General features: G+C 53.7%; 7 protein-coding genes across 7 annotated transcripts; 2 read left to right on the forward strand and 5 right to left on the reverse strand.

The window, feature by feature from the left end:
- Positions 1–1,213: 1,213 nt before the first annotated feature.
- Positions 1,214–2,203, forward strand: HMPREF1541_08047 (uncharacterized protein; the record flags this gene model as incomplete). Its single annotated transcript, XM_008722367.1, has 1 exon — positions 1,214–2,203. The coding sequence occupies one exon, from the start codon at positions 1,214–1,216 to the stop codon at positions 2,201–2,203; it is 990 nt and encodes a 329-aa protein (XP_008720589.1).
- A 714-nt stretch (positions 2,204–2,917) lies between these two features.
- HMPREF1541_08048 (leukotriene A-4 hydrolase/aminopeptidase) lies at positions 2,918–4,813 on the reverse strand (the record flags this gene model as incomplete). Its single annotated transcript, XM_008722368.1, has 1 exon — positions 2,918–4,813. One exon carries the CDS (start codon positions 4,811–4,813, stop codon positions 2,918–2,920), a length of 1,896 nt encoding a protein of 631 aa, XP_008720590.1.
- Positions 4,814–5,293: 480 nt separating this feature from the next.
- HMPREF1541_08049 (uncharacterized protein) lies at positions 5,294–6,275 on the reverse strand (the record flags this gene model as incomplete). The annotated part of the gene is made up of 4 exons (XM_008722369.1): positions 5,294–5,828; positions 5,887–6,000; positions 6,047–6,188; positions 6,251–6,275. 4 exons carry the CDS (start codon positions 6,273–6,275, stop codon positions 5,294–5,296), a joined length of 816 nt encoding a protein of 271 aa, XP_008720591.1.
- Positions 6,276–7,007: 732 nt separating this feature from the next.
- HMPREF1541_08050 (uncharacterized protein) lies at positions 7,008–9,573 on the reverse strand (the record flags this gene model as incomplete). The annotated part of the gene is made up of 2 exons (XM_008722370.1): positions 7,008–7,560; positions 7,607–9,573. 2 exons carry the CDS (start codon positions 9,571–9,573, stop codon positions 7,008–7,010), a joined length of 2,520 nt encoding a protein of 839 aa, XP_008720592.1.
- Positions 9,574–11,596: 2,023 nt separating this feature from the next.
- HMPREF1541_08051 (uncharacterized protein) lies at positions 11,597–12,590 on the reverse strand (the record flags this gene model as incomplete). The annotated part of the gene is made up of 2 exons (XM_008722371.1): positions 11,597–11,752; positions 11,802–12,590. 2 exons carry the CDS (start codon positions 12,588–12,590, stop codon positions 11,597–11,599), a joined length of 945 nt encoding a protein of 314 aa, XP_008720593.1.
- A 421-nt stretch (positions 12,591–13,011) lies between these two features.
- Positions 13,012–13,463, forward strand: HMPREF1541_08052 (uncharacterized protein; the record flags this gene model as incomplete). The annotated part of the gene is made up of 2 exons (XM_008722372.1): positions 13,012–13,026; positions 13,131–13,463. 2 exons carry the CDS (start codon positions 13,012–13,014, stop codon positions 13,461–13,463), a joined length of 348 nt encoding a protein of 115 aa, XP_008720594.1.
- Positions 13,464–13,485: 22 nt separating this feature from the next.
- On the reverse strand, positions 13,486–14,073 carry HMPREF1541_08053 (uncharacterized protein; the record flags this gene model as incomplete). Its single annotated transcript, XM_008722373.1, has 1 exon — positions 13,486–14,073. The coding sequence occupies one exon, from the start codon at positions 14,071–14,073 to the stop codon at positions 13,486–13,488; it is 588 nt and encodes a 195-aa protein (XP_008720595.1).
- Positions 14,074–14,093: the final 20 nt, after the last annotated feature.

A 14,093-nucleotide genomic window follows, 5' to 3' on the forward strand; every position in this document is an offset into this window, starting at 1 on the left:
CGGGCGAGGCCGCAAAGATGTCGACGGGGTCGACGGGTACTTGTACTCAGTCTTCGCTTGCTCGGTCCGCCTCACAAAGGACCCGAAGAGATTACTTCATCCGAACCACTACCCGCACCGAGTACCCAGAGAATGACAACACCTTCGCACCAGAGATTCTCGTCGAATCGGACCGGTCTAAGTGTCGGCAGATCCGTAGATGGGAGCATGAGCAGACATTTGGTATTTCGAATGCGCAAGCTTCTGCGCGTGGTGCACTGAGACTGACTCAGCAGTTTGATGAGATTGCGAGTGAGTGTTGTTAACCTGATGAGCAATGCTCGGAGATCAAACGTTGAGAATGCGGTGCTACGACTCCAAGTACGACGTGCCAGGTGGAAACCCCCCTGCATGCCAAGCTTTATCGCCAAGCATCCAAAGTCTGGGGCAAAGCGAAGAAAGCGAAGACATGGATCCCATCACGGCCATCAATCGCTCGACATGAATAGGTCTCACCGTGGCGAGAAATTCGAAGACTGATTGCCATCCAGATCATCTTCGAGTCGTCATTCGGAGGATCAGTTGCGGGAAAGGAGACGAAAAAAATAACTCGACGCGCTGACCACGCATGGATCCGTGCTGTCCTTGCCGCCTTTTGCAAATCGTTAAAAGCAGCCGCAGCTATAGTTGATCCAGCGTCAATTTTCTCATCTTGCTGCTTCAAATATTGTCTGACCACGGAGTCAGCCCCGCAAAACATCGACGGACTACCGGCAACGGCTCCTGTCTCACCAGATGAGCCGAAATGTAGAGCCCACAGCCAGAAGTTCTGACATAATAGCCTCGTGGTTGCAGCCAATGCGCGATTTCTATGGGGTAATCGCGACCACGTTTTGCCCTGTGCGCCCGCCCTTTCGAGACGGGCTACTTTGCCGCACTGGGAGCATGATCCAAATATCGTCGTTGACTCTGAATGACATGGCTCCTTCTCCGTGGCCTGGTTCGCGCTGGAGTTGCCTTCAAAAGCGCCGAGCTCCTCCACGATGGCCCTCTCACAGAATGCCATCCTGAGCTGTCGGTAGATTTGCATATCCTAGAGACGTGTGTTGCACAGCTGACGGTGCTGCTTCTTTGCTGCCTGGCTTTCACTTTCATTGCCATCCGTTGTCTGCTCTGTCTCCTCGCTCACGAACCACGCAAACCTGATTGAGACTTCGCCTCACCACCGCCAGTCATGGCTCCCTCAAACCCATACGACATAGACGCCTGGACAAACCCATACACTCCACGTCCTCCCTTTCGCCACCTGCCCGCCCCTGTCGCTCGCTTTTTCGGCTACCGCAGCCCATCCAGCTCCCCTCAGCAACCGCACACCCTCGTCGTCTGGGCTTGCTCCTTTCTTGGCGCGTTCCTCGGTGTCTCCCTTCTCGAAGGTGTATACCTGAATCTGCCAGCACTCTCCGGCCATACGGTACCCACCATCATCGCCTCTTTCGGCGCCAGCGCCATCCTCTCGTACAACACCATCGAAACTCCGCTCGCCCAACCGCGCAATCTGGTCTTTGGCCACTTTCTCAGTGCCCTCATTGGTACCTGCATCACCAAGCTGTTTCATCTACTGCCCTACGCCGAGTTCAACAAGCTGCGCTGGCTGGCCGGTAGCCTGAGTGTCGGAGTCGCAAGCGTTGTTATGGGCATGACCAAGACCGTCCATCCCCCAGCCGGTGCCACCGCATTACTGTGCGCCACCACTGTCGAGATTACCGAGCTGGGTTGGTGGTTCTTGCCGCTGGTGCTGCTTGGGTGCATGTTGATGCTCACGAGTGCGTTGATCATCAACAACGTTGCCCGCAGATATCCGGTCTACTGGTGGACGCCGGCCGACTTGGACAAGGCAAAAGCGGACAGGAAGGCTGGAGATGTTGAGACGGCGAGCCAGGCGAAAAAGGAGGAGGAGGAGAAGACCAAGAAGCAAGAGGACGAAAAATTAAGGAGCCTCAGCCAGACCGACAGCGACTCCGCCACCCGCAGCGAAACAAGTGGCCGAACACCAGGGGAGAACTTGCTGCTGAGCAGAAAGCACCAGATCATGATCGAGGGAGATCGAATCGTCGTGCCGGATTGGATGCATACCGACGAATGGGAGCTGTCCATTCTGGAGACGCTCAGGCAAAGAGTCAGGAACGGCCCGCCCGATACCGCCACGACCAGGCAAGAGCCGTGACGGCCCTGTGGATGCTATATGACAGTGATGTTTAAATCGGGCAAAGCGCGCGAGCATTTCGAAAGAATTCGAAGATGGCGAAAAACAACCAGCAACGAATTCTGTCCACGTCAAGTTTCGAGCAGCACCGAGACTTACGATTCGGACCGCGCCCCAGCACCATGGCTTGCGCAAGATTTATATCGCCACATTTATGGTCCCTCTTGGATGGACAGATTTGCACCATTTTCGCAAGTCATGCCCGTCGGGAAGATACATTGACCATGCTGGACGTGCATTCGTTGCGTAATCGCCGGCGGATCCTTCAATACAGAAACGTGGCCAGCCGACAGACCAGGGAAATGACAGATGCCAGTACGTCAGTGACACGGCGAATCTCGACGAGGGTTGGTTCGCACCCAGGAAGATGCTGATACAACGGGGCCAAGGCAGGGCGGAGAGGGTACGAAGCGCGTAGAGTATAGATTACTGCAAGCAAGACTTCAGGAATGAAGATCGAGACAGAGACAGTAGAGACAGGGGCGGCCTCATACAAACTGTAGTGGGTGTACAGGACTTCAGGACGGGGCAGAGGTAGCTAGCTTGGCATGGATAGAGCATATAATCGCCGCGCTGGCAGACACCGTCGTACTACCATCCAATCTACTGCGCAGTTTCTTCTCTTCCCAAAGTCCCCTCCCCTTCCCACACCCACCGCTTACCGGCAGATGCCACTCAAGGCCTGGGATGGCCCGTCTTCCCAAAGATCTCCTTGACGATCATTTGGCGACAGATGGGATGATAGAAATCCTTGTTCTTCTCAAAGCACGCGACCGCCTCGTTGATGGCGCCCATCTTGACGAGACCACGGTACAGGGGCCGCACGAACTTCATGCGGCCCACTCTTCCCAACAGCTCCGTGACAAAGACGTGCACGTTCCAGTCGCCGGCGGCCATGGCGACCTGCAGGTAGCGGCTGCTGACCTCGACGTTGCGGGTATCCTTGACGTTGTAGATGGCGCCCATGTAGTTGGCGTGGGCGGCGGGGAGGGGCTTGTCAAAGGCCAGTACCTGTTCAAGAAACACGACCATTTGGTTGGCGCTCCAGCCGTCGACGTCGACCCACGTCGGGCCCCAGCTGGCCGGGTCGTCCGGGTTCGTGAAGCGGTACCAGTGCTTGGCTAGCCTGAGGGCCGGGTCGACGAGCTTGGTGTCGTATTTTGGATCCCACTTGGGAAAGCCCGGAGAGTAGAACCAGGTATCCCAGTCGACTTGGTCGAGTTTCTTGGCTTCGTCGGCGTGCTTGTCCGCCGAAAAGAAGTCTAGAAGGGTGGCTTTGAAGTCGTAGCTGTCGAGGGACTTGCCTTTCCATACGGTGAAGTAGTGGGGGATGAATTCGTCGAAGGATTCTTGGCCCAGGAGCTTCTCGAGGTAGTAGAGGAAGACGAAGCCCTTTTCGTAGGGAATGGAGGAAAAGGCATCGTCGGGATCCTTACCCTTGAGGTCGATGACGAGCTTGGTGAACTCATGGTCGTCGCCGTACTGCGCGATGGAGTCGCTCAAGGCTTTCCAGCCGATAATTGCGCTGAAGTCGCGCCATTCGTTTCCGCCGTGGACAATGGCTTGGATACGGCGTTCGAGGTAGGTAGTCCACCCCTCGTTGAGCCAGAAGTGTTCCCAGCTGGCATTGCTGACGAGGTTGCCGGACCAACTGTGTGAGAGCTCATGAGCGATGACGTCGACGTTCTGGCGGTCACCAGAAATGATGGTCGGGGTCGCGAAGGTGTATATGGGATTCTCCATGCCGCCGTACGGGAAGGACGGCGGCAGAACAAGCACATTATATTCGCCCCATGCGTAGGGGTAGACAAGGGATTCTCCTGCCTTCAGGTACTTCTCTGTGTCGGCCTCGAGTTCCCATTTGCATTCCTGCAGCTCATCTGGGCCGGTTGCTACCGTGGACCGAGGCCCGACGGAAGCAAACGATAGGTCACCGGAAGCAATGGCGAAGAGGTAGGCTGGGATTGGGACCTTTTGCTCGAATTTGTACGTTTGGGCGTTGCCATCAGCGGAAGAGGTATCTGGATTCGAGGAGGCTGCAATACCAGAAGCAATGACGGGAAGGGGCGAGTTGACGGTAAAGTCAAAAGTGGCCTTGACGTCCGGCGTATCCTGACAAGGAAAGATGGAACGAGCATGAATCGCTTGACACTGGCTGAACATATACGGATGTTTCTTGTTGGATGTTTGCGCAGGAGTGAGCCACTGTAGAGCTGTGCAAGCAGCTGTTGTGTCCACATCAATGGCTAGGGTAATCGAATCATGAAGTGCAACTGGCTTGTCGAGCTTGACCTTTAGGGCACTGCCGTATGGTTCCATGCGAGGTGCGAGCTCCCACTTCGCAGATTGGTCGTTGACCTTGACTTGCTTGATCTGCACATGGGAAGTGTCAAGAATGATCTCATGGGCCTCAGCTTTAGTGATGGACTCCAGAGTATGTGTGACAGTCCCGGAGAGCTTCTGCTCATTGAACAGGATATCGAAGTTGGTTGAGGTATGCGTCGTACGGAAGTTGTTGTAGTTGGAGAGTGTGTTCGGGTCCCGGGGCTTGTTGATGACAACTTCCGCCATGATTGCTGACTGAGTGTAGTGCTTGGTGTTGGATCTTCCTGGACTCAGCTGGCGTTGTACGTTTCTCGATGATGGTCGAGCGAGGAGCGGGCAGACGACCAGGTAGAAAGCTCGGCGTGCGGCCGGCGGCAGGCTCATCAACCCGATAGAGAATGTATCTCAGCTAAGAAGATGCTTGCTCGTAGTGGTTGCTGTAAGCGGACTGACGTTCAGCGACCCAGACCGACATCAACTAGAAGTCTCAGGGAGGACGGTGAGCGGAGGTACTCTTGGCACATTATACGGCGTTGCCTTAAGCATCGAGACGCAACCTACGCTTTGACTTTGATATTGGAGCTGACGAGATCATGCTTTCAAGTCATCAATTTTCTTGCATTGTTGCTCGCTGTATCTAGACTTGTAGACCTCGTCGGCAAGAATGGCCCTGTTACTCCGTGCCTTTCCGTTGACAGATCAATGGCCGTCCCACACGAGGGCCACTCAAGATCTTGACGTAATGTGGTTCAGTTTGCCTACCGCTTTATTCGCCTCGTTGGCCACAGTAGCCCATCCTAGTCCAGCTCTTGGGTTTTCCTCTGTTTCCTCTTGCCCCTTGAAGAGTAGTGCGGTTCCACTGAGCTGCTCATCCCTTGTAAGTGAACTCGATTCCCGAACCTGATGGTGGCGATCCGTCAACACGTTGTGGATATCCCTTGAAGCGACCCGCCGGCCTGCTGAAATCGTGATGAGCGCGGCGTCTTCGTCCTTCTGGAATGTGCTGCTGAGACTATCGAGCCTCGACTCAGAAGCCTGTGCAGTGGACAGCTCACGGTATGTTTGCAACAACTTGTGGGATGCGTCAATGAGGTCTGCGATATGATCCCCACATGCTTGATGGCCCATGGCTGTGACCTGAACTTTCAGGGTATCTTCATCGACTGAATCATGGCTGATAGCCTCGCTCTTGTCGAGGGGAAGAAGGGCGTTGCGAAGGATCGGGAGCATGAGACGTTGGAAGTGTTTTTGGTCCTCAACGCTGCATTCAAAGTCAGAGCTGAGCTGATGGGTGAAGTGGCTGATTTGGTATGACTTACACCTCATCTTTCACCGCGCTGAGCATGCTCAGAATTTCAGATTCCGTCTCCTCGACTTGATTGCAAAACGCCTGTGGCCAGTTGTCATCTGATGGGGTCCTCGGCTTCTCGAGACTAGTAGAGATGAGAACCGGCCAGGAGAGGTACAGGATGTACCCACATTCTGGCAGCTTCGGCTGTGGTCACACGTCGACCTTTTCTGGCCGGACTGATCAGAGGCTGCTCAGCAGTAAGCTCAGCTTTGCCTGACTTTGAAGCTGATGCTCTGAACTTCTTGGTTCCGGCCTTGGGAAGAGGCGACGCTGTAGATGAGTATTGTCAGTTTCAGCCCGGTAGCAACTAGCAAGTTGATAGGAGAATGTACCTTGTCGCTTTGTCTTGCTCGCCATGTCTGGACAGAAGATCAATCAAATGTCTAATCTATGTCAGAAGTAGAATCATGCAACGTTAGTCGTGCTGATTGCTGAGGCTGCAAGACTGGCAGGTAGGTGATGCAATTGGTGCTTGCAGAAGTCTCGTTCTTGCGTCAGTTATCGCTCATAGTTTGCCTCACTTGCACCTCACTTTGACCTGATTTTACCTGTACTTCAACCCTTGAATGCTGGAGCGCGAAGATTGTCAGTGAATTATCATCTTATTCCCATTCTAAACGAGTGACCGTAGTATAGTCAAAGAAATAACGTCGACACTGTCTGTGCTCCGTAAAAGAGATACCTTACACTCAGGCTATGTCCTTAGCCATCATTCACATCACAATCTGCAATCTCATCTTTTCCCTTCCTCAAAAGTCACCACCATGCATATTCATTTACAACAGGATATCACTAAGATGTCTTAGCGCTGTCTTCATTAACTCATCCTTCCCGTGCTTGCCACAAACGATCAGAAACTGTACCAAATCAAAGCTTCACGCCCCGCAAGGACAAACCGGCAATTAATCATAGTCACAAGGAAAGATGCTGAACTCTTTTCTTAGCCTGGTCCCTCTATTCTCCGCCGTGATTCCCATCCATGTCTTTGTACCGCAGAATGCAAAGTCTAGCGTGTCGTCGATGCTCCGTGTTCGTTTCATATGTTTGTTTGCGGAAGGTTGATGAGGCGAGTCCAGCTCACATCGATGTCTAGGATCCGAGGGACAAGCCCTGGAACCGACCAGCCCATTCGTTGGTCGGTGATTGATTCGAGGCCCGAGAGCCCATGCCAGGTCGCCCACTGGCAAAATTGGGGGCATTTGGGTTGAGTAGGTTGTACGAGGGCTGGTAGTAGTCGCCAAATGGGTCCCCAGGCATGTTACCGCCAAAGGGACCCATGCCAGGGGCAAGGCCCGGAGCCTGGCCTGGCTGAATTCCCGGAGGAAACCCGGGGAAGGGAGGCGCAATATAGCTTCCACGCATGCCCGGTTCAGGCTCGTAGGGGTTGTTGAAGGCCATAGGGTCTGGCTGCTGTCTACCGCCGTAGGGGCGCTGGCGACCGTTTGCACCTTCATTGGCACCGAATGACTGCCCAGCAGGAGCCGGAACAAGACCAAGAGACGCAGTTGGGGTCTGGAACGAAGCAGGATTGATTGCAGACATCCAGATTCTAGTCTTGTAGACTTTGAAGAGATCTGTGACCAGGGAATTGAAGTTAATGTATGAATCGGCAAAGTAATAGAATGTGAGCTTCTTTGAATCCCTAAAGACTGTTAGCGCATGCTTTGCAGGTAGTAAGCAACTCATACAGCTGGAATTCGGCATCGAGGATCTCCATGTTGAGCCGATGCTCCGCGACCTTATGCTGACACACTCGTTTAGCCTTGGCTTCATTGCCTTCCTTCTCTTTGAGAGTCATGATCTCGTGGTTAGCCGCGAGGCGTTTGATCAAACGAGGTTTGAGGTCGCCATGGGATGCATCGTGGGCATTGTGATGATTGGGAGGTCCCATGCCGCCAACAGCACTGCCCTGCTTTGTAGGTAGACCGTTGGGATTCACAACGTTTGGGCCGCCATTTCGACTCTGCTTGGAAAACATCATCAGCCACTTGTAGTGCTCCTCCGCGTAGTGTTCTTTGTAGCGTCGTGCTTCTTCCCAAGTCACGTTGGTGTGCTGTACAGTTCCCAAGTCGATGCCTCGGTCGGCGTCGACGATGACGAGGTCTCCGACACGAACATCTAGGCCACTGCCTTCCTGGACGTAGTAGACGTCGGAACGACAGCATTTGAAATTGACGATATGCAGAGGCTGTGCAGAATGGGGCATGTAGTGCATGGCATAAGGGCTTGCGGTGGTGAATGATTGAACATGCTCCTCGGCGGCTCGTCTCGTGGACTCGTTGACGGTGAAGTAGGCAGCTGCCATATGAATAAGTATTTGAGGTAGACCCTGCGGATAATCAGAAGCGAAATACGTACGATCGTCTCCTTGGGAGTTTTCCAAGTGGATCTGTTTGAAGTATTCGGCGGGTTCTTCGTGATCTGGGTAGTGAGTTCGTGCACTCAATTTGGGGGTACCATAAGGGTGGCGACGCATGGGGCCTATCATACCTTGGGATCCTAGGGACGGATGACGTGTGGGAACATCTGCCATTGAGTGCCGGCGACTCTGAGGGAGTTCGGGTATGCTGCCGAAACCAAGAGAGGTTGACCATTTTGCATTATTGCGATTGGCGTCAAAGTCTGTCGCGCTCTGTCGCTCATATGGGTTGAGAGCTTGTTCGCTCATGCGGCGCATGGTATTATCACGGCGCTGCATGAGTCCCGAGCCAGACATACTCTCTTGATCATCGACTGCGTCATCATACTCCTCTGGCAGCGAGCTTTGAGTGCGGAAAGATCTAAAAGTAGAGCTGGTGGGTGGATTGCTCAGAGCGCTGGTGGAAAAAGTTCGGCTTCCAACTTGGGCAGCTCGGAGCTGAGCATTCTCCTTCTCTAGTCGTTCGATCCGCCGTGCTTGCGAACTGGACATGGTCGTAGTGGTTTGGTAATCTTCGTCACCTTCCTCCTCGTGCAAACGATCGAGACCTGTAGCGTCAACGACCCCTAGTCCTGCAGTGCGAGATGTGCGGCGTTGCAGAGATGGGTATTGTCCCCCCATGCGGTATCTACCAGGTTCGTTTGGCGAACTGGTAGGAGGGGCTGAAGCTAACTCAAGTTGACCGACAGAGTAGGACTGCGAGCGGTAGGTTTTGGGGGTTGGTTGAAGAGGAATAGAAAAAGGGATGCCCCCTTCATTTGTATTCGACATGACTTCCTGGAGGCGTGAGGGTTCTTTGCGCGCATCTTGACTTGACCAGATACTGCCCCAGGGTGTTGCACCGCTGCTACCATTCCAGGCAGAGGCAGCTGAATTGCCCATAGCGTTCCACATTGGCTGTTCACTGGATGGTGTTCCCGGATTTGACGCAGTTGGACTGTATGGCATGGTGCCTGACGCTTTGCGGTTGAGTGTTGCTGTAGCGGTCGGAACGTCGTTCAGCCAAGAGGTTCGGCGAGCTGGCTTGTGTGTTCTGTTAGCTTGTGCTGCCGCTCTACTCTGATCGACCTCGTCATCAGATGAAGCAAGGGCCTCGGAGTCTGGAGTCGACCGACGTACGCCGGGGTTGGACTTTTCGAAAAGAATTGAGGCAGAAGGTTGCTGTGCGCCGAACGCGCCGAACGCCGGCATGCCAGCACGAGGAGCGAACGAGGGCTTGCCTTGAGTGGCACTCATGATGAAGACCGGAAGAAATGATGAAAGTGCTCAGATGCGCAGACGTCGGCGCAGTTCTTGGCGATAGTATGAACGATGTTCTGGTGCGAGAAGTGGTCGAGGACAGCCGTCGAAGTATCACGCGGTGAATATGGTCACGTGACCCTGCAAACCTGAGTTGTCGCAACAGAACAGGAGTTTGGTAACGATCAAAGGCGGGCTCCAAGACCACAGTCTCGCAGCAGGAAAGTTGCTATACTCCAAGTCTCGTCGAGCGCAGCTTCGTTGATGCTGGCCGGAATTGAGGCGAGTCGTTTCGTTTGTTGACTAGGCCACCCAAGAACACGTTCACGTATCAATCAAGAGCGTGAAGGTATGCTCGAGCAAGCCGAGACAAATCGGTGAAGAACTCTCGCAATTCAAGCACGGAATTGAATCTTTCGATTTCAATCCGTCTTGCGTCCTCGTTTCGCGAAGTTCCAGCTGATAGGGCACAGTTGCGACAGACAGGTCGGTCTCGGATCCAATGGCAAACTCAGGCAGTAGAATCGTCGCAGCTGACTGCAATGTCCCTAGGTCGAAATAGCCTGACCAGCAGCTAAAGAGGTCGCCAGAGATACCGCCCTCGACAATTGAAAACAAGACCTGTATTCCAACCTCACGCGACGTTGCCTGACAAGCCCTGAGGTGATCTAATTACCCGCCATTCCCGCACAAAGGCCGAAAGCAAGTGTAAATTCGAGTCGCGGCAGGAGAAAGAGGGGCAGCACACGAACAATCACTGCCCCGCGATGGAATGGTAGAAGTATACGAGGGATGCGACGAAGCAAAAGCAAGGTCCCTTGGATGCAGGAGAAGGTCTGAAAAGGTCTGATGGACGTGAGATGGCGTCCCAAGAGGGGTCGAACCGGGCATGAAGCGCTTACACGAGCTGGGACTGGCGTCGTGGTAAGGTGTTGGCGGGTGGGGAGATGCCTGACACAGGGATTGGAGCACGCCCCGGTTTAGTTCTGTCACCAGCAGTCTTTTTGCGGGGAATCGACGCTTGGGCTTTTGCTTAAGGGTTGAGGGTCCTGGAGCGGGTGGCGCTGGCCCCTCCGCGCTTCACCGGCGAGACATGGTGTTCGACACTCAGCTCTCCTGGTGCTGCTCGGCCAGCGAAATGGTCCCATTGGTCATGCTCCGAGGTTCAAGCAGCAAGAAGAGACGGCACATATGCCGTTGATAATAGCGCCTCCCAAAAGCCTTGCTGTGCTACCTATCACAGATCCGAGCACGCCTTTGCTGCCGTTCGACGTCTGTTCTGGCCGACGGAGGCGGGATCATGACAGGCGATCGCCTTGTTTGTGTGAGGACGATTGCGCGGGGCCTGATTGCCTTTGCGTAAGTTGCTGAGCAAATCGCGCACAGGGCCATCCGGGAGACCTCATGACCACGCGAGCCCACCTGGTCCATACAGGCTTTCTCCGGGGAAGCGAAGTCCAGGCCAGGCTGGCGAGCAGCATGTCGCAGCCCGTTTTCAGTCCCACCTTCGTCGATCCCCAGGTAAAGTTAGGCTTTGCCTAGACCCCAAATGATGCCCGGTGAATACGACGAGGCGTTCCTGGGACCTCGAACGTGCTTCTATTCTACTATACAGAAATATCATTCTTCTCCCGACACCCTCGTACGGCCGACTATGATATAAGGTCCATGGGATGGACACGCCCGTGTAGCTCTTATTCATTCGCGTTCCGGAAAAGACAGGGCCGATAAAATGCTTCGTCGGTCCGCAATCTCTGTCGCACAACACCCAGCCAGGTTATCCATTGTCCTCGTGGGTGGAGTGATTGCCCTTCCCCGCAAACTGCCCAGGATTGCTGGATTGATCGAACGCCACTGGCTGCCGTGTGAGGAGACCGCTTTCGTATGCATGACCCCGAGCTACAACTCTATGGATGCAGCTGTGATCGCGATGATATACATAGTAGCTGCATGCTTGGCGGACTGTGGCAACACAAGGCGCCCGGAGGGCGCAGAAGGTGGTCGATGCTTACGGCGTCCTCTACCCGGCAAAGTCCAAGGAACCTTTGCCAACCGTTGAGGCGACTGCGTCAGGGCCTTTCTGCTGACGCAATTTTTCCTCGAAGCGAGCGAACTCCTTCATGGCAATCTCCTCCTCTTCGTCGAGGACCTGATTCACCCCTTTGACCTCTTCGATCTAATGCTTGTCAGTAGCCAGTCCCAGCTAGGTGTCCTGGACCACTTACATAATGCATCAACATGGACTCAATACCATTCTTAAGAGTAACAGTCGAGGAATCACATGTTCGGCACGCTCCACGCAGCTTGAGATTGACCATACCATTCTCGAAGCCACGGAAGTCGATATCACCTCCGTCTTCTTGAATGGCGGGGCGAATTCTTGTCTCAAGGAGCTCTTTGATCATGGCAACCACCTCATCGTCGTCGTCGTTCACAGCCAATGAATCCTCTTCACTGGATTGACCGTCGTCAGAACCACTCTTATCGCTAATTGTGACCATGGCCTCGCCGGCGGTCACGGCCTCGGTAATCAGACTGAAAATCTCCGGCTTGATATGTGCCCAATTTACATCCCCAGCTTTGGTCACGGTGATAAAGTCTGCCCCGTAGAAGACTGACGAAACGCCATCCACTGCTAGTAATCGAGAGGCAAGCGGCGATGGATGTGGCGGTGACAATGTTGACCGCGGAGAAGTATACTCGACGAATGTGGAGGGGAAGTTCTCGGGGAGAACCTCTTGGTTGGGGAGGAACTTCAGCGCGTCCGCGTTGGGAGTTGTTTGCGTTTGTATAAAGATGCTTCGTGACGAAGGCAGGTTGTGCGAAGTGGTGGATGCGACTTGCTGCTGCTTCCCTGAAATCGTCGGTCGATGGCGGCTATACGATGCGGTAATCGCAGGTATTCTGACCGACTTGTGGAACCCTTTTGCGTGTTGTATGGAGCGGATGCTAGCTGCGACTTGTCCGCCACGGGCCATGCGCCCGAAAGCCCGCGGTAACATTGAACTGTTCATGTTCGTCCTTCGGGAGTGTGGCTGGCCTTTCTTCGGGATAGTGTATAAGGACAATGAGGCTCTCACAATGCGCAAGACTGGGGACAGCGAGGGCAGGGTTGCTATGGATGAAGATGATAGTGTGGAAATGATAGAAACGTAGGATTGTTAATACAATTGCGGCAACGCAGTTTAGTTGGTACGTCATACTCCGGTGAAGCATTTGATCCATGAACGTCATGTGGACAGGAGTAGCAGACTTTACTTGCCACTTTGCCCTGCACTGATAATCATTCGGTGAATTATAGCAGGTGGGACACACCTATCAACCTTTGTTTGTCCCCGGATATAGCAGTGCTATCTACTAATCGAGGCACATGAACATGGCTGACCAGGACTGTGAAGTGTGCAAAGAACCCACTTTCAAATACCGCTGCTCAAAATGTCGAAGTCGAAGGTAGGCCATCATAACAGCTCATTATTTATTGTGTTGATACAAGTCTTTCATACAGTTGTTCGTTACAGTGCTTCAAGTGTCACCAAGCAAGCTGTACTTCCAAGGCCGATGCTGGCGCCAATGGCATTCCCAATCATGCCAAAGGCGTGGTGGATTCCGCTGGTGAGAAGAAGCCCATGAGGGAAGAGCTGGAGCACCTTTTTCAGCAGTATCCGAACCTCCGTGCTAAGCTCAAGAACATTTATGAGCAGACTTTGCATCCCGACTCAAGGCCGAATACCACTGGGCGGTCGCGTTTCAACGCCAGGTGGACGGAGGAAAAAGGATTCGAGGAAGGGCTCAGAAATCTCAAGGTCAAACTTGAGTCTGACTCAGCAGACCAGGACGATCTTAAAGCATTCGTTGCTTTCGTTACCAACAATTCTCCCTCCGGGTGAACTTGTATACATGACGCACTCATCAGGTCATGCCAGCTGGCAGCTGCGGTGGAAGTGGAGGAACCTCCGGAGTTCTACCTTTGGGTGAGGATCGGAAGGTCATTGTCATTCTTCTGGCAATCTGTTTCCGCTTAGGCTGCTGCTTCTCGGGGCTGTCGTTGATGATATCAGGGACTTTCGGCCCTTCAGGAGTCCTATCATCATCGAGATATAGATCGAGAAGTTTGTCAACAGGCGATCTCCGGCCAAAGTATTCGACGAAGCTCTTTCGACGTCGCAGCTGACTTCGGTCTTCCACGTCCGATTGCGTCCGCTCGGGCCGCAGTCGATATGGTCGATAATAAGGCGAGGTTGGGTCAATGTCTGCATCGGTCTGTCTCTCCAATTGCATTACAAAGTTTGAATCGATCCTTCCGCCATATCTATGGGTCAGCAAAGGGTCTGCCCCGTCCTGAAGAGTCAGCATTTCGAGCTCTCTTCGAATTCGATCTTCGCTTGGAGGTGTATAGATTAGAGCAGGCGTCCCTGGTACTGGACTCAGAGCAGACGTGGCAATCGAACTCGACGGGGACAGGTCCGGTATGGGTGGTAGGTCATGTTCTCTGGACATGCCGGAAGGGTGCGAGACAA

The sequence above is a fragment of the Cyphellophora europaea genome, assembly GCF_000365145.1.
Source record: "Cyphellophora europaea CBS 101466 unplaced genomic scaffold supercont1.8, whole genome shotgun sequence".
NCBI lineage: Eukaryota > Fungi > Ascomycota > Eurotiomycetes > Chaetothyriales > Cyphellophoraceae > Cyphellophora > Cyphellophora europaea.